The following is a 21,573-nucleotide window of genomic DNA, read 5'->3' as shown; positions in this document are numbered from 1 at the left end:
CGCAGTAAAAGGTCCCATTAGCAATTTCCTTAAACTGTCAAGTCACGGCGTGACACAAATGAAATGCAATGGGATTTGTTTTTCTTCCACAGGTAAAGGCAGTGGGCTCCTGCCTGATTTTCATTTACTGATCTGTGTCACCAGAACACTCTGGTAGAGTCTTTGTGCTCTCATGTGAGACATTTGAAGAAATATTAAGATGGGGCGCAGTGCCCCATGCACAGGGCACTGCCTGCTCCCCTCAGGCACCCCAAAGGTGTTCCCCTTTCTCTGGCCACACAGTTGTCACCTGTCCCCATGAACGGGAGAGCTCCAGTGGCAAATCCCATCCTTAGAGCACACTCCTTGTGCCAAGAGAGATCCAGGCTGTGCCTGTGCTGCTCTCTGTAAGCAATAAGGGCAGAGACTGACAGGCATTTAGAAAGCTTCTCTGGCTCACATCACACTGTACTGTTCTTTTAACCAGCAATTTTTGTATCCGAGTCCTTTCTCTCTTCGCAGAATCATTTGAAGAAATAATGTGTGAGGGGGGAAAAAAATTACCTCTGGCAGTCGTGTTATAATGGCTCTGGTGCTGACAGCCCTTTGGGAACAGTGGCAGGAGCAGGGTAAGTATATATGACATCTTTGTAGTGATAAAGAAACAAATAAATGTTCCCATTAACACTCCATCAGGTCAACAGCTATTCCAGACCAACTCGATGCTGAGGAACGGGCTTGATTCATATCAGCTCAGACACACTCCTCCTGCAGCATATCTTCTGGAAGGCACATAAACCAGAGGTCCTGCTCTGGCCAGGTGGAGTCATTAAAGAATCAGTGAACTTTTTACAAGTTGTTTGAAATACCCTGGCTTGAATCCAGCTCCAGTGTTACTGCTGTGTCTGTTTAACAGCTCCTTCATCATGCCATGACAATGACTCTGCTTCAGTGCTGGAGGAAGTTGTTTCTGCATACATCGTTTGTAACACGTTTTGGGAGGCTCCTGAATGCTTCACTTCCTAAGCCCTGCAGTGGGATCAGTGGGATGTGAGCCTTGCCATAAGAGGCTGCTCAGGAAGCAGGAGCAGCATTTGTGGGTTATCCATAATGGATGTGTGTGCATATGGAACAAACACAGTGCACACAGATGCCTGCTCAGAGAGGCTGCCCCTTCCCTGGGCAAAGTCAGCAGGAGCTGAGCTTCACTAAGGACCTCGATGTCTCACCCCCCACACGAGGGTTAGTTAATGAACAGCAACTTCCAAAAAATTTCTGTGTGCAAGAATGTTTAAACATGCTTTACCTCTGTTGAAATGCAGATTTTAAAACATGTACAAACTTTCTAATAACACAAAATATCCCAGCGTTCCCAATGAGTTCCCCTCCTTCCTGTGTAACCACCACTGTCCAGTTGTCCTTCTACCAGAACTTTTCTTTTTCACACAGGTTGGATATTTTTAACAAAAGGTCCTGAGAAGGGACGTGAGGAAAATCCAGGTTTGGTCTGCCTCGAGTGACAGAGATCCTGGACAAAGATGAAAACAAAGAAACCCCCTGATCTGGATCAACAAAACCAGGACCTGAAGTACAAGTTGCCCAAAACTCTGGAAAGTTAATGCAAATGTGAATGTCTCTCTGTATCTTAAACATCATTCCAAGCAAAGCACTCCCAAGATGTGTTCAGCTGTGGCTCCAGGCAGAATTCTGAGCCAGATGATGAACTTAGTTCTGCTTCTGCTGAAGTCACAGGACCTTCTCATATTTATAGGAATGCCAGTGGAAACAGATTTCCAAATGGCCAGCACAAAAAGAGCAGCCACATCCCGAAAATCCAGTCCTAGACATGGAAATCTTCATGCTTGCAACCCAGTAAGTATTGAATATCTAATTCTCCAACTGGGAAATTGCCTGGGATTTTGGAGGGCACCCTTCAAAAGAGCTTGTGCACCTTTAAGTCATAATCCTGAGATGCAAAGTCCTCATCAGAGTTTATGAAAGCGTTTAAAAGGAGATATAGATTCCAGAGCCACTTAAATACTTCTGATAATAGTCAGTCTTGATTCAGCAAAGCATGTGACAACTTTAGTAGGTATTTAAATCCATTCCATGTAATATGCTTAAACTCATCCTCTCAGAGGGAGGGAGTGCCTGCCTCTGGATTTCTCCCTTCCCTCTTCAATGGTAGACAAGTACTCACCTGCCCCTGAAGCCAACAGCAGTTGAGATGTTTAATGGTTTGCTGAACTCACAATGTAAAAATCATAGCAAGATTCTGTGTGATAAAATAACCGCAGTCTGTCCAGTGGTTGTCAGCATAAACAAATAAATACAGGCTAGATGTACCTGCACGGCAAGCTTCTGTGAGTACCGCAGGGAACCAAAATCCTGCTCAGAGCCCCATCCAGCCTGGCCTTGGACACTCCCAGGGACTGGAATCCACAGCTTCCCTGGGTAACCTGGGGGCTGCACCCTCCGTGCTCAGAAGAGCATTTGCTGTCAGAGCTGGGAACGGGAACGGGGGTCTCCCGGTGCCGGGATACCGGGAATGGGGATGGTGAGAGCCGCTTTTCTCCCCGGGGATGCTCTCCCTCGGGATTGCCCCCCTCGGACCGCCGTCCTCCCGGGATGTTCCACCAGCCCCCGGCATGTTCCACCTCGGGATAGTCGGTCCCTCCCGGGATCTCGCCTCCTTCCCACCCCGGGGATCGCCCCCTCGGGGTCACCTTTTCCCCGAGACCGACGCCCCCCGGGATCCCCATCCCCTGGGATCTCCCCGCAAGGATCCCTGTCCCCGGGATCCCCTTCCCCACGGGCTCCCCCTCCTCGGGACCCTTCCCGGTCTCTCCCCGTTCCCGTTCCCGTTCCCGTTCCGGCGGTGCCGGCGGGGGCGGTTCGCGGTGTGGCCGCGAGGTGGCGCTGTGGGTACGCGGCGCGGCCGCCCCGGCCCCCCCCAGCCCCGCGGTCCCGGAGCCACCGGGGGGACCCGCCCCGATCCCCGCCCGATCCCGCCCCTATCCCGCCCCGATCCCCGTCCTATCCCCGCCCCGATCCCCGCCCCGATCCCCGCCCGATCCCCGCCCCGATCCCCGCCCGATCCCCGCCCGATCCCCGCCCCGATCCCCTCCGTGCAGCCCCATGGGGGTACCGATCCCCGCGTAATTTCACATCTCCAGTCACCCCTGAGGAGTTGCCATGGGGGGCTCCTGTCCTGGGTAGTGATGGGGAGCGCTGAGTTTGGGGGGTGCATCCTCCCGTCCTCCCTCTGAGGAGTTCTCCCCGCCAGCCTCTCGCTGCTGCCCGGCATCCCCCGCCCGCAGGCACCCCGAGGGGGTTCCCTCTTTCCCCGGCCCTGGAAGCAATTGCTCCGCTCAGCTCTCGCTGCTTCCCACCCGCAGGGCTGAACCGCGACCTGGGGGAGTGCCCCGACACCCCGTCCTAGCCAGGGAGTCGCCCAAGGGAGTCAGCAGGAGGAAAGTTCCTCGATGAAACCTTCCCATCTGTGTCACCTGCTACTGCTTCTTCTTCTTAGCAGCGTGAATGTGGGATGTTGTCACCATCACGTTGTGGACAGGTCCTCTGAGGCATCCAGGCTCTCTCCTGAGCAGGATTATTCTATTCAATCATTGTATTTTATCCCAATTCCCAGTTCTCTGAGCCTTTTCTCCTCTTCTCCCCCGGAGCTAGCCAGGTAGGAAGAATAAAGCACCCCGAGTAGGTGAATAGTGCCATCACCTGCCAAGGCAGACATTGGATTTATCTGCAAGTCTTTGGATTGACACAGGAGCCCGTAAGGAAAATACTTATGGAAAGCATTTTCACTGGGGATGACATAAGTGAACCAAACCCTTGGAAAAGTGCAGGCACGAGCTCAGCACCTGAGTGCTCTGCTTTCAGCCCCACCTTGAGAGGAGAGGCTGCCTTTCCCTTTCCCCATTGTCACTGGTCAGGCCAGGGGTTCCTCTGCCTTCTCCTGAGAAGGGCAGGAAGGAGCAGCAAGGTCCCTTTGGGGGTGGCCTCATCCAGCTGCAAAGGTCAGGGATGAGGGACCAGAAGGCTTTTCTCTCAGAAATCCCCACTTCCAACTACTGCATCCCTCCCTTGGGCTCTGGGCAGAGGGAAGCAAGGCCCAACCATCCCCGCGGTGCCGGGAGCCGCAGGGCAGGAGAGGAGGGACTGGAGGCAGGAGGAGGGAGTTGTCCTGGATAAACTCCAGGTCAGAGGAGAGAGGGGCCTTGGGCCCACTTGGAAATGGTGTCAAGAGAGGGGAGAGGCCTTCCCCTAAGTAAGAGAGACTCCTGTGCGCTGGGACTTCTGTCTGCTCCCTCACAGATGTTACATTTATCCTCCAGAGTGAGGTCTCCTTCCGTGGCCCCCTTGCTCAAAGGCCTCAAAACCACTTGTTCCCCAGGAACCCTTTGTTTTCCTACATAGATGAGCAAGCCAGGGCCAGCCTTTCCCTCCTGTGCTTCCATCCCTGCTATCTGCCATGACCAGGAATGCTGTGGCCACATCCCGGTGCTGTTTGTGAGCTGCCTGTGCTGCAAAGACTCAGCTCCTGGCTTTGTGCTGCTGGCCAAAATCCACGGCTCAAGCCTGCAGCTCTTGCTCGCTTTGGGAGTTTCCTCACCTCTGGGAACAAATCACAGCCTGCAAGTCCGTGTGTGTTTTATTCTGTGTTGAATGGAGGGAGCATTTAACTCGGGCTTGCAGGGACCCCTCACTGCAGCGTGCCCCAGTTTGCTCCTGCAGCAGAAGAGGGAAGAGCCGAGTCCCAGCACTGAGAATTCCCCTGTGGCAGGCTGTGCAGCTCTGTTTGCCATGCTGAGGGGAGGATGGACCCAGCTTCCCACAGGAATACGCTGCAGCCTCACAGCGGGCCTGGCAGGGACCTGTGTGCTGCTGCAGTCCCAGTGGGGTGGTGCTGGTCCAGAGAGCAGAACCAGGCAGGGGGCAGAGAGGGAATGCTAAAGGCAACTGGAAATTCCTTAAAATCAAAGCCCCAGTGCTCCAGGGTTGGCCTCTGCAGGGTGGATGGAGCACAGAATTCTCCTTGCCTGCTGCCAGCTCTCTTTTTCTTTTTTCTTTTTTTTTTTTTTTTTTTTTTTTAAGTCCTGACTTTCTCACTCCCTCCCTGTTTCCTTTCTGCTTTTCTTTCACACTCCTCCTGTGAGGGTCGAGCCAGGGTTTAACTCTTTCATCCTTATAGCAATTTATTTATTGGCTTTGAGACTACCCCTAAGCCCCAGGTGGGGCATCTCCCCACCAGCCTTCAGCCGGAGCTCCCTGAGTGCTGGGCACAGAGGCACAAGTCTTGTGTGAGGAGGAAAAGAGTGGAGAACCTGTCACTGCTAGTGCCTTGGCTGGCTGTCCCTGCCCGGTGGAGCCTGCAGCTGGGATGCTTTTCCCTTTAGCATCCTGGAAAAGGCACGGAAACGGCCCCTGAGCCCCCGAACAGATTTGAAGGGAGAAATCTGCCAACTGCTCAGTATATTGATTCAAATGCATTATTCCTCCCTGGGCAGATCCCTGCCCTGGGAGAGGAGCAATCAGTGCAGGTGCAAATAGCTTTTAATTGCAGAATGTATCTCACCATGGAGGCATTTAGGCTGGATATGATACAACTGATACAGCAGCAGCCGGAGGAAGCCCAATGAGCCCGAGCTCTGCCGGAGCCAAACTGCTCCTATGCCGTACCTATGGCGTAAATATTCATGTGTGGCTGTGTGTCCGTGTTCTTCCACATCTCCCTGAGATATGACACGCTAGCACCGTGTCAAGATTCAAATGGCATCTTCAGGGAATGTGAAAACTTGCTGTCTGTGACAGTTCCTGTGTGAGGATGCAGAATGCTGGCGATGTGGATGTTTTGTGTGTGGACTCGCCTGGAGCCAAGGATCGGGGGCAGTTTCTCAGCGCCAGCGAGGCACTGGCAGCGGGCTCTGTGCCTGCTTTGGAGTCCGAGCTGTGTCTCAGGCGGCTGTGCCACACAAAGTGATGTACAGGTGGTTGGGAGAGGGTGCTGTGTAGTTGTCGGGCTGCCGTGGGGTGCCTCTGGAGAGGCAGAGTGGTGCTGACAGACTGGTCCGGCTGCTCTCCGGGCCCTTAGCTGCCTCCCGGGGGGCTCCGCTGCCCCTCCGCAGCCCTGGAAGGAGCGGACAGCAGCCGCCCGCCCCTGCGCCCCCCGGGGCAGTACCTCCCGCCCCTCTGATCGGGGAGAGGGACATGAAGGGACACGGCAGCAATTCAGAGATAGCCCAGACACTGCAGAGCTTGCCCTCCGCGCTGTGACATCGCCGCGGAGAGGGCAGGGAGCCCGGCGCGCCGGGATGCGCAGGGTTTTGTTCCATTACATGTGCAAAGATGGGCAAGCCTGTGTTTGGGGAGGCATAACCGAGACCCTCGGCACAGAGAGCTCCTTCCGCGGCAAGAGCCCGTGCGAGAGACGAGACGGGAGCGGCTCGGGCACCGAGCGACTCGGGCGGGGGAAGGATGGAGGGTGATGCGGGGACAGCGGAGAGGCGCGGGACTGCGCCCGCTCGGCCGCGTCGTAACCGGCCCGGCTCTTCCCTAGCGAGGACAGGAACTGTTTTATTATAATTATTATTTTCCCTGAGAAAACAAAAATCGGACTTCATAGCAGAAAAAAAAAAAAAAAACCCAAAAAACAGAAAAAAAGAAAGAACTTTCACGGCGAACTGTCCTGTTCGGAAATCGCGTTCTTGTGCCGCAAAGCAGCGCACGCTGCCGGGAGCGGGGCAGGAGCCGGCCCGAGCGCGGGGATGCAGCGGGGCTTTGCGGCGGGGGATTGCCCCACCCGCGCTTCCAGCGAGGGACAATCCCGGGCTCGGGCACCGGGCACGGTCCGCGGGCACGGGGCATCCCCAGCTTTGTGCGCGGTGGGCAGCCGGGCGCTGCCGGCGGATCCCGGGGGCAGCGGGGAGGGCTCCGCACTCAGCGGTGCCGAGGGCCGTCCCCGGGCGGCGGCGGGCCGGTGCGGGGCCGGGGAGCCCCTCGGGGCCGTGCCGGGCTGCCCGCGGCGCTCCGAACAAAGGCGCGGCCGCGCCGCCCCGGGCCCGCCCCGCCGCTCCGGGGCAACTTTCCCCCGGCCGGCCGCGCCGGGGCGGGGCTATGCTAATGAGGGATGCGTGACCCCGCCCCCTCGGCCGCGCTGTGCCGGCGCCCATTGGCGGCGGCGGAGCGGAGGCGGGGCGGTGACGCGATGCAAATGAGGGGGCGTGGCCACAGCGGCCCCGCCCCCCGCCCGCCGGGGCTGCGGGGCTCGTGTTCGGCGGCGGGGACAGTCAAAGTGGCTCCCATAGGGAGAGACGGCGAGTCCGCCCGGCGCTGCGGGACAGGGAGGGGGCACGGGGAGCCCCAGGGTCTCCCTCCGGCCGTCCGTCCGCGCCGCCGCCGCGGGTGCGCCCCTCTCGCTCCCTTCCCGGCGTGCGCCCGGCTCCGGCAACTCGCTTCCTGCGCGGCTGGAGGAGGGAGTAGAGAGGAGAGGAGCGGAGAGCGCTTCGGCTGGGAGAGGAGAGAAGAAAGAGGGAGAAAAGAAAGAAAGAAAAGAGAGAGGGGAGAAGGGGGGGGACTTGCCTCTCTTGTCACTGGAAAATGACACTTGATGTAGCAGAGCCTGCCGCAGCTCCCGTTCGTCCTATTGTTTCTTAAACTGCCATCTGAGATTTTTTTTTTTTTTTTTGCCTGCTGCCATCCGAGGGGTGTCTCCATACAAAAGGGACTTCAAGTACTCCTCCGGCTTGCGAGCGCTGCAACCAGCCCCCAGCACCCCGCCAGCCCCTCCAAGCACCCAAACAAACTGCACACGCAGCAAACAGCAGCAACAAAACCGGACTCTGATTGCCTCTGGATTTTTTTTTTTTTAATGTGCGTGCCTGTATTTGCTTTCTCCGACTTGCTTTGATTCCAGCGATCAGCTGCAGAGAGAGAGAAAAAAAAGAGAGAAAGAAAGAAAAAAACCCCACATATAACAGTCCGCCTGGCGATTTTACCACTTTTAAAAATTTTTGAATAAAGGAGGAAGATTTGCTCTGTTGTTTCTGATTCATGTTTGGGATTCAGGAAAGCATCCAGCGGAGTGGGAGCAGCATGAAGGAAGAGCCCCTCGGCGCGGGGATGAACGCGGTGCGGACGTGGATGCAGGGAGCCGGCGTCCTGGACGCCAGCACGGCCGCTCAGAGGTAGGCAGGCTCCGCGCCCGCTCCGCGCCCGCGCCCCGCTCCGCGCCCCGGGGCGCTCCCGCCCGCCGCGCTGCTCCCCGCGGCAGCGCCTTTCCCCCCGAGCCAACAAAAACCCGGCTCTGGAGCTCTGCTACCAGCAGTGAGTTTCGCGTAGATGTCGCCAGTTAAATATTTATCCCTATTGTCCCGTAGGAATGACTTTTTATTAAATAATGATAACAACAATAAAGGAAGTGGCGAGTTTCGCTAGGTACAGATAGGTAGGTTTCATCTCTCTGGCTCCTTGTGTTCGCTCGGAGGAAGGAGTTTTCAAAACTATGTTTGTTGCTGATTTAGTCTTAAAATCTTCGAATGACACTTTCCTCCTCCGGAAAGCAGCGAGTTGTGCACGGATGTATCCAAAATATATTTTTCTACCTCGCTTTCCTATTCTCGTCAGAATCAGCAGCTCCCCTTCTTCTCCTCCGATAAGTAGGGAGTTTGCAAAGCGTACTCCTGGAGAAATTTAGTTTGAAGTCCCTTTGTAAAACCACTGCCGCTTATCTCAGATTTTAAAAAAGAAATCCCACCAAATATAAAATGGGTTTGGCGAAGCTGCGCCCAGCCTCGTTTTCTCTCTTATTTCTCCTTCTTCCCATCCTCTTCCCGGGAGAAAAACAACCCAAACACGAACCAAACCCTGATGCTGGATTCGCAGCTTGAGCCCTGGAGCCGGCATCATCCGGCATCAGTTTAATGTTGACATCTCCCAGTGTCTCCCACCTCGCCCTGCACCCCCCCACTTTGGAGCCCTCTAAGGAAGGGAAAGTTTCTGCAGGGACAACCCTGAAATATTTGAAGTTGTCTCCTGGGCTCGGTGTTTACCCACCGCTCCGGCGCGGGAGGAAAGGCTCGCAAGATAAGGCACATGGGCGCTGGTGTGACAGCTCCGAGCCGAGTTTGAGAAGTGGCAGGACCGATGCTGCTCCGCGGGGCAACGCGCCGGCGGCTCTGAGCGCGGCTCCCCCGCCATGCAGGGCCGGCTGCGAGCGGGCACGGCCCCCGGGGAGGGCTGGTGGGTACCGGGCCCGGGCTGGGGGGGCTGCTGGGGGTTTCGGGCTCGCCGCAGGACGGGATGGGGTCGGGGCTCCGCGGGGTTCGGAGCTGGAGTATTTCTCCGTGCCCAGAGGGAAAAGCCCCGGGGCGGCTCGGGGGAGGAGGGATGCTCTGCCCCGGGAGGGCCCAGCCGGGTCCCGGCGGGGGAAGGCACGGGCCCGGGAGGCGGCTGGGGGTGCGTGAGGCCGCGTCGTCGGAGCTGCCGCTAACCCGCGTGTTTCTGGTCCCAGCGGAGTGGGTCTGGCCCGGGCTCACTTCGAGAAGCAGCCGCCTTCCAACCTGAGGAAGTCCAACTTTTTCCACTTCGTCCTGGCTCTGTACGACCGGCAGGGGCAGCCCGTGGAGATCGAGCGCACCGCCTTCGTGGGCTTCGTGGAGAAGGAGAAGGTGAGTACCCTGGCGCCCCGTGGGGGCTCGGCCGCCTCTCCGGGGCCCTCCCCGCTCCGCTCCCTCGGGGCCGCGACACCGGCTCGTCCCGGGAGCCACGGCAGCCTCCCGGGCGCCTCAGTCTTCCGCTGTCCCGGAGGGCAGATGAGGAGAGGGTGTCCCCTGCTCCCTCGCTATGCCCGGGGCGGGGGAGAGGGCTGAGAGCTTCCCCATCCAATTCCCGGGACCCCCGGCGTGCGAGTGATGGAGAAGCTCCATTGATACTGTTTTCCTTTTCCCTCCGGCCTCCCGTGTCGCCTTTGACTTCAGGAAGCCAACAGCGAGAAGACCAACAACGGGATCCACTACCGCCTGCAGCTGCTCTACAGCAACGGTAAGGGCTGGGAGCCCCCGGGGTCGGCCCCGTCGCCCCCCGCCGCCTCCGCGGCTGCAGAGCCCAGCAGCGCCCGGTTCCCCCGGTTCCCCCGGTTCCCCTCCGCTCGCTGCCGGGACACGGGCGGCCCCGGCAGGCCCGAGCCCTCGGGCGAGCCCCGGCGCGCTGCCGCCGGCCGGCCCCGCTCCGCTGCTCACGGGGGGCTCTGCCTTCTTTCAGGGATCAGGACGGAGCAGGATTTCTACGTGCGCCTCATCGACTCCATGACCAAGCAGGTGGGTGCCGTCGGGGCGGCCCCGGGAGCCCAAACCCGCCCCCGCGGCGGGGCCGCTCTGCCCGGCGGGGCCGGGACGGAGCCTCCGCCTCCCGCGGGCACGGCCGCGCTGCCGCTCCGGGCAGCCCCGGGCTGCGGGGCGGCGGGGGTCCCCGCGGGACCCTGCCCGCTGCTGGGCTGCGCGAGAAAAATACAGGCGACCCTCCAGGCAGGGCTGCGGATGGTTTTGCCGCTTAATTAATAAGAATTAACCTCCGGCCTCCGGCAGCCCCCGAGCGCCGCCGGCACAAGGCGCTGCCCGGCGCGGGGCTCGGGCGGTCCGGCCGCGCTGGCTGAAGGAGGAGCGGTTCTATCGCGACACGTTTGCATGTCGGAATAGAGCCCAGAATCGCGGCGCGGGCAGCGGCGAGCTCGGTGTCGGACTCGGGCAGGGCAGCAGGGCTTGTCAGTGGATTAATCCTCATTTTAAGCCCGTTCTTTAGCCTCCCAAGCAGAGTAATAACGTGCGTGCCTACCTGTAAAAAATTCTTTTCTGTTTAAAACCGGTATTTTTACAAAGCGACTATCTGAGCAAATCGATTCTCCCTCCTTTCTTTTTTTTTTTTTTTATTTTTTCTTTTCTATTTTTTATTGTTACTCTGGCTTTTTTTCTGCTTCTCTCAGAATATTTTTCTCTTAGAATATGTTTCTTTTAAATAGTTGGGAGCGCTTTTGAGCCTTTTCACTCTTAAAATGTGTTTCTTCCTCTCCTAATCTGTTTTACTTGTTAAAGAAAATGCTTAAATTTTATTTAAGAAAAACATTAAGGGTTTTTTTCTGTACCGCTAGGAAACGTCAGTCCTTGTATGTTGTCTGCAGGGACAAAACTCTTGGCTTGTATTTGGGTTTCTTTTCTACAGCAAAACATAAAGCTCTAAGGGCTGAGTTTGTTTTACAAAACTCTCTTTGATGGTCCCAAAACATCTTTTCCTGCTATTGAAGACTGTCTTTCAACAGTAAAAAAAAAAAAAAAAAAAAAAAAAAAAAAAAAAAAAGAGAAAAAAGGAACTTGGGTGAATTTTACTAGACAATCCACTATGCATCTGAACTCTGTTATACTGTACACTTCCAAACAGGGAGCCCGTTCCCTGTAGGAATTAAAACAGCAGTCACATACCCTTCCTCATAAAAATCCTGGAAAGCGTTTGCTGTCATTCCCTGGTTTTCAGGCACAAATTTGTTAGTTTCTGTTAAAAGTAACAAAATATTCCTGATATATGAACTCTTTTTAGTCCTTTTGGAGCTTGTGTATTTCAGTGTAGATCGTGTGAGAAAGACTATCAATAAATATTATCTTTAAATAGCTTTCCTATCGTTACGGAAATGCAGAAGCCTCTGGTCATAATCCTGTTGAAAACAGAGCCCTGAACTCATGGAGAGCAGTGGATTCAAAATAATTTTCTTAACAAAGGCATCTTGCATATGAAGAGTTCATCCTAAGGCACTGTTTGACCTCTTGGTCTCTCATTATTATCAAGTCATCAGAGGGTCTTTGGAGAGAAAGGGGGAAAAAACTCCGAGATACAGTTTATTTGTAAGACCTACCGTGTAGCTTTAAAGCACGTTCACAATGAAGAAGCAGGAGAAAAAAAAAATCTGTCTGGTTTCAGGAAGTCTTAGAAAAACAAAGTTAGTGCAAATTACAGATTTTGGGAAAAGTGCAGTGAGGAGAAGCGAGGATTTTAGAACAAAAGCTCTCTGAGCTTAGATTAGAAAAGGGGGAGTAAAAGGCTGGTTTAGACGCAAACGTGTTTGCTTACATATTAATTTCATGTCTATAGTTTCTTTAGGTATGACTATAATTGCTTTTGAAAAATAGGGCATTGTCATGTCAAAACTGTGGCATGTGCCGCTCCAAATTTTTTTGAGGGCCAGATGCTAAATTCTTCTTCTTTTCCTTTTTAAATTCTTTCTTTACAAAAGTGAAATTATTTCAGAGTTGGGACCGCATCGGTTACTGAATGCTTATTAGGAAGTGAAGTACAACACATGACAGAAGCTCACCCAAATGTTGAATATATAATTTATATTTTATGACAGTGAATTATATAGAAGATTCTCAAGTAACTTTCAAATCATCAAACTGTAATTAAATATTGCAAAGACTGTCTGAAAATTCTTTAATTTTTAATGAAAGTTAAATATATATTGTCAGTCTACTTGAAGGTGTAGTATTTTAATGCATGACGCTCAGAACAAATTGGATAATGAAATGATTACTTTTAAATGAAACTGTTGCAGAAGCATACACGTTTCAGCTGGCAAATATCTGCTCAGTCTTCACACGCGCACATTCACACACTCGATAATTGTGAATTCCCAGACTGAAATTACAGCTACTCTGAGGTTTCTGGTGGCAAATTAAAAATCCCACAGAAGCAAAGCTTGAATGAGTTAGGTTCCCCAGATCATACAGGAAAGTATCTGTGGCTTTTTTTTAAATATTAATTTTTTATTATTATTTTTTAATACGGACACATCAGATTTAAATATATTCTCTTTGTGTCAGAGTTACAAATTGTGAGGTTTTGTACGGTTGCAGATTATTAAGTTAGGTAAGATAAAATAAAAGCCCTTCTGCAAATCAGACCTGGATTTCTGTGCATAGGATAGCTGCTCAGAGATTTAATGTGAGCGTCCCATTAGCAGCATGTGTTATAGCAGTAGGTAGGCAGGGCTTGGCTATGCTGGGGGCTGTGAATGAACTAAAGAGGAGAAGTTCCTGCTCCTGAGTGCTCCTGCTCTGCCCAAGTCAGGGATTTGTTTGTGTGGCGGTGCCCAGCTGGGAAACTCGTAGCAAGAGTGGTGTCCTGGGTGGAAGAGAGGGATCTCCGTGCCATGGTGTGTGTGTTTCTGTGTGTTTCTCTGTCAGCTGTGGAGCAGGATGGGGATGGGACTGGATGGAGAGTTGTGTTGGGAGCTGCATCCCAGGGCAGGGCTGGGCTGTGGGATGAGCTGTGCAGGAGCTCAGGCTGCACAGGCACTCCTTGGGAACCGGGACCTCCAAATGGGAAACCCAGCCAGGGTTGGTCTCAGAGTGCCTCGTTTTGGGGTGTGTTTGGGGTATCATACTTGGCCTTTGGTGGTGGCCCTGGAGGAGTGAAATGGGAATTATGCGGCTTTCGGGGTCTCGCTAAGTTTCTAAAATGTGTCCCCGTCACTTAAAAATTGTAAACGCTGCACACAAATAATTCCTGTGGCAGAGAAGTTCTTTCGAGTTCAGGCAACAACATTCGGTGTCAATACTGGCTTAATTAAATTTTTTTTATGTTATATTGGCACCTCATTTTATGTGAGGATCACATTCCTAATGCGCTTAAAACCCTGTAGGACCCCAAACTTTATAGCTGTTGCTTTCTGTAAAGCAGCAGCTCTTCCTGCAGAAGATCTGCCTCTAACAATGATGCTTTTTAAAATTGCCTGCAAAATGTGAAATATGTCTGCTCTAATAAAACTGGAGTTTTTAGGCAAGTCAAGGGATTTTAATATGTTTATGGAGAAGAGATGCCTTCTATTTCTTCAGCTGTATTTTCATAAAGTTGAGGTATTTCACTATTAGGAAAGATGGAGGAAATAAATCTGAAATACTTTTTCCCCACCCGTTTTTCCTTCAGCTGTTCTCATCCATAAGATATAACGGATGCTAATATGGCTCAGGCATCTTAAGAATCATAAGTTTTGTTCAATGGCTATTGTCTATTGCTGAGAGCCCTCATGAGTCAAAAATCTTTCCTTCAGACTTAAACCTTGTTTATATTTGGATTTTTTTTCAGAGCTATAACTCTGGATGCAAATGGTTTTTGTGTTGACTTGTCTGTCATTCTCTGATGTCTGTAGATATTTGATCAGCTCTATTCTGTGCATGGCATGGCCCTTCTCTGGCAGCTACACGCATGGGAAAAAAAAATGTTATCAATAAGTTCAGAGGAGCCTCAGCAGACTCGGAGAAATTTCACACAAACATAAAACAAAACCTAACCCCTGTGACGGGGAAAGTTTACATTGCACCAGATTTTAGCAGCTTTCTTGTGCCTTTGGTGAGATGTCAGAAGCGCAGGTGATTTTAATTTTCTTGTACAGAGAGGAATGGAGAAGTTTGGAATTTGCATGCATGATCAGGACCTGTGTTTGGGAAAATGTAAACTCATCACAGTGGAAAATGTGTTGTTTGGAGTCTGAGGGTGAAAACAAAGCTGAGGATTTTGGAGAGACTGCCTGAGCCAGATGGCCTGGTGCATTCCCAGTCTGGCAGCCCAACTGCTCCCTCCTGTATAATATACAGCCATTTGTTCTGGGATATTTACGCTAGAGCTGTTTCCATGTGAATGTTTGAAAACCATTAAAAATGAACATATTAGGAGAGATAAATTTATTTAATTTGTGTGAATACGTCGATAAGCAGGCTGTGAATCAAAGGCAGAGGGAGACTGGATAAAATAATTAGATGCTTCTGAATTGTGTGTGGAGAGGCAGAGCAAGAACTCCCTGTCCTCGCCCCGGGACCAGCTCCGCGCTGCTTGTCCGGGATAAACCTCCCTGGGATGAGTCGAGGTTTTGCCTGGGGAAGGGGTAAAACCTCGGGTAATTGAGGGTTAAGGATTCAAAGCCAAATAAATGTAATTCACAGTATTTTCTCTGTAGATATATAGTGGATACAAGCCTAATCCTCTCTGGGTGAAATTCTGGCCCATCTGAAGTCAATTGCAAAGCGCCTATTGAATTCGGTGGGGCCAGGATTTTATTTTCTCCCTGTGTGTACAGCTGTAAACGTCATTCCAAATCATTTTAGTTCTGTTTTGGAAAAGACCCTAATTTTAATGAGTTTTCCCTTCTCTTTTATTTCTGTAAGGGAGATACTTTGTTTTGTGAGGCAGATGGAATCTGAAAGCAAGTGGATTTAGGTGCATGTTGGTGATTTCTCTCCTTCTCTTACTCTTTTAAAATCAAGGCCCTGACATAACTGGGTAATATAATGACCGTGATCTCATTCCTTCAAGATTGTTTTTCGTCCAGTTCTGAAAGCAGGATTGCTTGACTGGCAAACTGACACCACGAGATGATTCTGTCCTTACTTGTACCAGCATAAATCTGGATTTATTCAGGAATGGTTAAGAAAAAAAAATCATTCTCTGTATTTTTCCAGTTTGTTTGACGATTATTTTATTGCTGCGTCTACTGTGGAAAAAGTAGATTAAATGAGAACTGTAGCCTTGACTTGCATATCGCCCCCATTCCTTTTTATTTTTTATTTCTTCTTATTTTTTTTTAATAATGAAGTCTGTCGCTGAAAAGTTTAGGTGAATTTTTGGACGTACCTGACTGTGATGTGCTCAACGCAGTAATTTTTATTTGCTGTTAGGCAGTGAATTGAATTAGATTTAAGTTTCTACAGCTTCATTTAAATAGAAGTGAGGAAGTCTCATATTTTTGACAGAAATTTTTCGGGGCCAGATTTTGAGGTCTGTTTGTGCATGAGTGACTGTTACTCACTGGGACTTCTTGCAGGAAGGTTACTTGGGTGAGTAACAGCTGGCAGAATGGAAGATTAATTTTGTGAGGAAATGTTTAAGTTGTTCAGGAGAAGAAACGCTATTTTCAAGTGCTTATGAATTACCACCGAATTAAAACGACATGAAGTAAACAAAAAGAAAAAACCCAAAGTCTATAATTTTGCATTTCCTTTGCCGGTGTTTTGTTGTGCAACTCTGATGTGTATCTACAGGCTTATTTTTAGCTCTGCTGTGGTCTAAGTTTATGCACTGTAACTTTCACTTTGTCTCTCATTAATGTGATCCCTATTTGACAAAATCACGACGATGTTAGTGAGACAGGGAACCCTGACTCAAAGCCTATTTCAAAGCCTGAACTTAAAACCCGCATAATTTATTTAAAAAAAAAAACCCAAGATATTTTTGTTAAAAAGAGCAACTTTTCAAATCCAAGAGTTAAACATTTTCACAACATTAACGTAGTAGACCCTTCCTGTAAAAATACTTCTGGCAGCTCTAACGATCTGAAACTTTAGCAGTTCCTGTTTCCTTTTTGAAACTAATTGTAGAATTAATGCTTCAGAGCGGCGCGGTTTGTGCGGCGGTCGAGTATCTGCAGGGCTCTCGGGCAGCCATTCATGGGGGCAAACAGTTGGTGCTTCACACAAGGAAATTGGGACACAGGAGTGGGGAGATGGGGATGAGCTGCTCAGAAATGAGCCCAGCCTGTCCTCTCGCTTCCCAGAATTTCCTAGAAATTCCTGCAGGAATAGGGTAGGCAAGAGGAGCTGCGTTTGACGCGGAGAAAACAAAATGTGCACGGGTGCAACTTCGATAATTGAATGCAAATAAAGTGAGAAGCAAATCCTTAACGTGGAGGCAGGCAGGAGAATGTCATGCACGCAAAGAAGGGATCACTGATGCTAAACACAACAGACAAGGTGATTATGTACCACAGTGTTGACTCTGCCCGTTCATTATTGCTATTTAGTTGAGTTATTTAAGCAGCTACCTGGAGGTTAAGTAAGCACAGAAGCGGGAAGGGGAGAGGAGGAGAGAGGGCAGGGGGAAAAAAGAAAGTAAATGTTGCGTTCTGGTTTGTCGTTTCTAGCAGTTCTTTGGCTCCACTGGTAACAAGCTAACCCATCCTGGGTAAATTTATTTTAATATTTGGAAGTATGAGAAGACCAAGCTGAGTCCGGCAGCCCTCTCCTCCCATGTCAGGTTGTGATTGTCTGGAAGAGACAGGGGGCTGGAGGTGTTTGCCCCCACTAGAGGCCTCAGAAGTACTCTTTCCCCTCCTGCTCTGCATTCTCAGTAGGGAGATTATTTTTTAACTGTTGACGGAGTCCAAGTCATGCCATGAGCTTCCTCCTCTCCTGGCCTGTTTCATTGCCAGGTGGAACCTGATCTGGGGTTTTCTGGAGTCTTTGCAATGTCCCCACTGACTGACCCCACCAGGTGTCAGCCAGTTTCTTCAGTTCTCTGGCTTGGCCTGGAAGAAGCTTCTCCCCATCTTCCCCATTAATGCTGGGAATGAGGCTCCTCTGAATATGTCCCACCTCCGGCTGTAATCCGTGTAATTCCATTTTCAGAGGCTTCTTGCATCTGTATCTCTCTTGGGCACTGATGTGGAAGTGGGGGTTCCAGCTGGGGTCAGGGGGTTGCTGGGGGGGCTTTCTGTGCATCCCCTTTTTCCCAGGGCTGGGTTCACAGCTGTTGTCCCTCACTGGTGGAAATGAGGGGGCAGAAGCCAGGTGAGACCCTGGGCCCATTAGCAGCAATTAGTGGCAGCCTCTGTTTTATCAGCTATAAAACCCCAGCCCAAGGCTCTCAGGTTTTAGGGGAGGACTCATAGCAAACCTGAAGTTAAAAAATTAAAACTGCCAAATGTAACACAGGCCCATTCCTGATATTATTTATGGAATTATTAAGTAATTTTATAATGCATGATATTAATATTGCATGTTACCATTTAAATTGTGTAAGGGTCAGTGCATGCGTCTTCAGATTTGTGTGTGTTGAGATTTGTGCCTGTTTTGGAATACCACACCTCTTGCCCTTTGTGGGTTACATTTGTAAGGACTGGAAAAGCAGTTCATTCTATATTAAGGTAACTTACTTTTCTGTCAGTATTTTCCATGCTTTCATTTCAAATTGATCTCATTCCTTAAAATGCGTTTAAACCATGGAGCACACTTCTTAAATTTCAGTCTCTATTTTATCGTTAGCTCTAGGGAGACCCATCTCAGATGTTATTTTACCTGCTGAGTTTCCCCCCCCCCCCCCCCCCCCCCCCCCCCCAGTATCTTCTCTTAAATTCTGTGCTTTAGAGACTGAAAAGGTCACACCAAGCTCAAGGGTAGTGCTGATGCTCAGATGCAGGGGTGGTCATCCCTCCAAGCCTGGGGCTCTGATCCCAGCTTCGAAGTGCCACCCTAAAAGACTTAGAAACCTCAGTACCAGCAAAAAATGCTGTTGCAAGGGAAACTCCCCTCTTGTTTTGCTGCTGGGAGGCTGGTGCCTGGGAGCAGGGGTGGCTGGAAAACATGACTCTGTGGGGCTGAGATGGAAATCCTGTCCCACAGGGGCTGTGAACACCAACCCAGCTCGTGGGTAACGCCGATCCCTCGATGCTGGTGGGAGCAAACATAGACTCCTCTTGAAATGTGAACACACTGCCTTTCCACAGTTTTAGCTCAAAGGATTCTCCCTGTGCTGTCTCAGAGTTAAATTTCTCAAGCTGGTTGATGATCTGTTTGTTTGGGTCTCCTCTGCTCTGGTAGGGCCTTCTCCTCACTTATTTATATCCCTGTAATCCGGAGGTGCTCTCTGGAAAGCGCTGGATCAGGAGGTTCAAGGGAAGAATCAGGCCTAGGCGCTTTCTCAGGAGCTACCAGGAAAATGCCTGGACTGTGCAGCTTTTGTAATTAAAAATGCATGAGCTCTCTTTTCTGTCTTTTTTTTTTTTTTTTTTTTTAATGAATAGGACCCAAAGTATTCCAAGCTTTGCTGGTGTTTTTTTTCTTTCTTTATTTCTTTTTTCCCCCCCTTCCTTTTAACGCTATTAGGTTTATATTTTATTCTGAATTGAAAAGAAAATTGTGGTTGTCTTGACTACTAAAAAAACCCATCCTACACACTGCTGGAGAAATGTGCAACAGAGAGGAGGGAATTTAGCTGTACTCAGCTTGTGTTGTTTTACAACTGCAGGTCTTGGAGCAGGTTTGGTGGAGATGCCAGCTCTCTTTAGCCTGAGCTGTGGTTTGTAACTCGCTGAGCCTTTGCTTATCATGACATATTTTGATTTTCGCCAAACTCAACCTCATGTATAACTAAAAACGTGTTTTATTTCTAGGCAATAGTATATGAAGGCCAAGACAAGAACCCAGAAATGTGCCGAGTTCTGCTCACGCATGAAATAATGTGCAGGTAAGAAATATCCCTCTTCCAGTTAATTAGTGATGAGAAGATGAATCTGCCTCCCAAAATCTAGGTTGAACTTACAGCTATTTTCAGACTTAAATTTGTCTTTCTTGCATTAAACAATCCCAAAATAACACCGTTCGGTGTGTGTAATTAGCAGGAAGGTCTCAGTTGTCACGCTAGTTTTCAATTATTTATAAAGAGTTATTCTTAACAGAATGCTGCTGGTTTTCATTTAGACACTTCAGCCCACAAAAGGTCTCCTCACCGAAATTAACAGTCTATTATAGTCTTGTAGCAATAAATATCTCTGCCCCAATTCCCAACAAAAATTCCTCGGCAAAATGACAAAATAGTATTTTTTTTTTTTTTTTGGATGGACATAAGGAGTGGGGTCAAGAGGTTCTTTTGTCCTGGTTGCTGCTCATGTGGGGTCCCCACTCGGCTGGAGCGGAGCAGCTGAAACTTCTCTGTGCAAAAGATGTCATCTTCTTGAATTTCTTTAAACTTCCCCGTGCAGATTTGGGTCTGCCCAGTGCTCTCTTGGCCTGCCAGGGCTTGGTGACTTTAATTCAGTCAAATATCTTCTCCCCCAAACTTCTGCAGCTGCTTCCTTCTCTGTTCTGGCTGGTTGAAGTAGGTGAAGCCTCCTCTACTTCCTTTTTACCACAGACTCCTTCTCCACCTCAGAGAGCTTGACCTCTCAGTCTCATTAAAGTTAGTGGGTGTTTTTTGCATGTCTGAAAAAATCATTTGTTACATGCTATTTGATGGCAGAAAATAATTCCCTGGTGGAAGACGAGGCATTCTTGCATAAGCTCATTGTTACAATCAGTTGTTTTAAGACTGTAAAAATGCCATTGCATGCGTTGTAACTTTTACAAAACACATTTACTAAAAAGGAGTAACTTGAGGGTAAAAACTAGTACCCACTTCTAAAAGAATAAACTTGGATGAGGGTTTCCTGGCAGGGGAGAGTCTTTGACAAAATACTCAGATGGAAACTTCTCTGTTGGTTGATTTTTTTAAAATTTTTTAATTTTTTTTTTTTTTAATTCTTGGGATCTGCATGTTTTGTCCTCCTCTGACAGCTCCTCCTGCTAAAACCCTGCTGGGGGTAGCACCCCGTGATGAAGGCAGAGGAGTTGCTCTCCTTGCTCTGCCAGCTTGGGTGAAACCCTTCACAACACCCCCCTCTCAAATTCTTCCTTGCAGCAGGATTTTGGGGCATTTTAGTTTTCATGTCTTGCTTTTCTAGGCTGATTCTTTCAGGAAACCAAAGACATTGGTTTGCAGCTCCAAGAGGTGCCTGAGCCTCGCTGCTTTGCTGAGGACTCCAGGCCACTCCTGCCTTTTCAAATGGAATCCCAGTCGTGTTGACAACTTATAATTGTCCTAAAATTCATTGGCCCAATTAGCACGACTTTCACACTGGATACCTAGCTAGGAACAATTCATGGAAATATTAAAGGAGGCCCCTGACCTGATAAGACTCAAGTGCCTTTTACTTTTCTCCTGTAACAGACCAGTAAAACAGTGGGACTGGGCACATGAGTAAAATTAAGCACACGTTCAAGTGCCTGAAGTGTCAGGGTCTGAGTCTGCCATTAGTCCTGGGTGATGTGTCCTCCTGATCCTTAACCAGCAAGATTTGGTGGTAGGAATGATTCACTGAGGCAGAATAAAATACTTTAATGAATTAATTTCCTTACAGACACTTCAGAAAGTATAAGAAGTAAATTAAAACTTTATATAGTGGGCTGAGTTTTAACCAGAAGACTAAATGTCCACATCACAGATTTATAGCTGTTCAATATACTTTGGCTGGGACAAAATTATTTCTGTTCTGGGAATCTGGAAAGATGCACAGTCATTCCCTTTATTAAAACAGTTTGCACTTTCTTTGTTCTTAAAATTCACTGGCTCAGAAGCTTTATTCTTCTCCTCCTATTTATTTACTGCTGGTACTTGCTTTGTGTTTCATGGCCATAAGGTGGAGGAGTAGAAAAAACCCAAACTGCCTGTAGTAGGCAAATGTTGTGTTCCTGACAGGGTGGGGGAGACATATTCAAATTTCTTACAGCTCATATTAGATATTTCCCATTTCCTTTGCTGCCCATACGTGTGTAAGAGGGTGCTGTTTGTTTACCAGGCCGCTTGACCCTATTGCACAAATCTGTCATCTATTGTGCTGCTAACACGTTTTAAATTGTAAATCTGATGCTCTTTAGGGGTCTAGAATGGGAAAAAATTCTCTCTCCACACCATTCTGTTTCTCTTGATTTCTTGCCTGTTGTAAGTGGAAGTTGG

The 21,573-nt window shown here is 49.8% G+C and overlaps 1 protein-coding gene across 9 annotated transcripts in view; it reads left to right on the top strand.

Annotated features, from left to right (window-relative positions):
• Nucleotides 1-7,178: 7,178 nt before the first annotated feature.
• EBF1 (EBF transcription factor 1) overlaps nt 7,179-21,573 on the top strand; it is a 269,110-nt gene continuing 254,715 nt past the window's right edge. For 5 of the 9 annotated variants that reach the window (XM_032750927.3, XM_030284314.4, XM_030284316.4 and 2 more), the window contains exons 1-5: nt 7,179-8,180; nt 9,506-9,662; nt 9,972-10,035; nt 10,255-10,310; nt 19,196-19,269. In XM_032750927.3, the coding sequence (XP_032606818.1) occupies nt 8,047-8,180; nt 9,506-9,662; nt 9,972-10,035; nt 10,255-10,310; nt 19,196-19,269 (485 nt within the window). In that variant the 5' untranslated portion in view covers nt 7,179-8,046. The remainder of the gene's footprint in view (nt 8,181-9,505; nt 9,663-9,971; nt 10,036-10,254; nt 10,311-19,195; nt 19,270-21,573) is intronic. The other 4 variants (XM_030284318.4, XM_030284317.4, XM_030284313.4 and 1 more) reach the window with 1 other exon arrangement.

The sequence above is a fragment of the Taeniopygia guttata genome, chromosome 13, assembly GCF_048771995.1.
Source record: "Taeniopygia guttata chromosome 13, bTaeGut7.mat, whole genome shotgun sequence".
Lineage (NCBI taxonomy): Eukaryota > Metazoa > Chordata > Aves > Passeriformes > Estrildidae > Taeniopygia > Taeniopygia guttata.
This window is presented reverse-complemented; position numbering and strand designations above follow the sequence as displayed.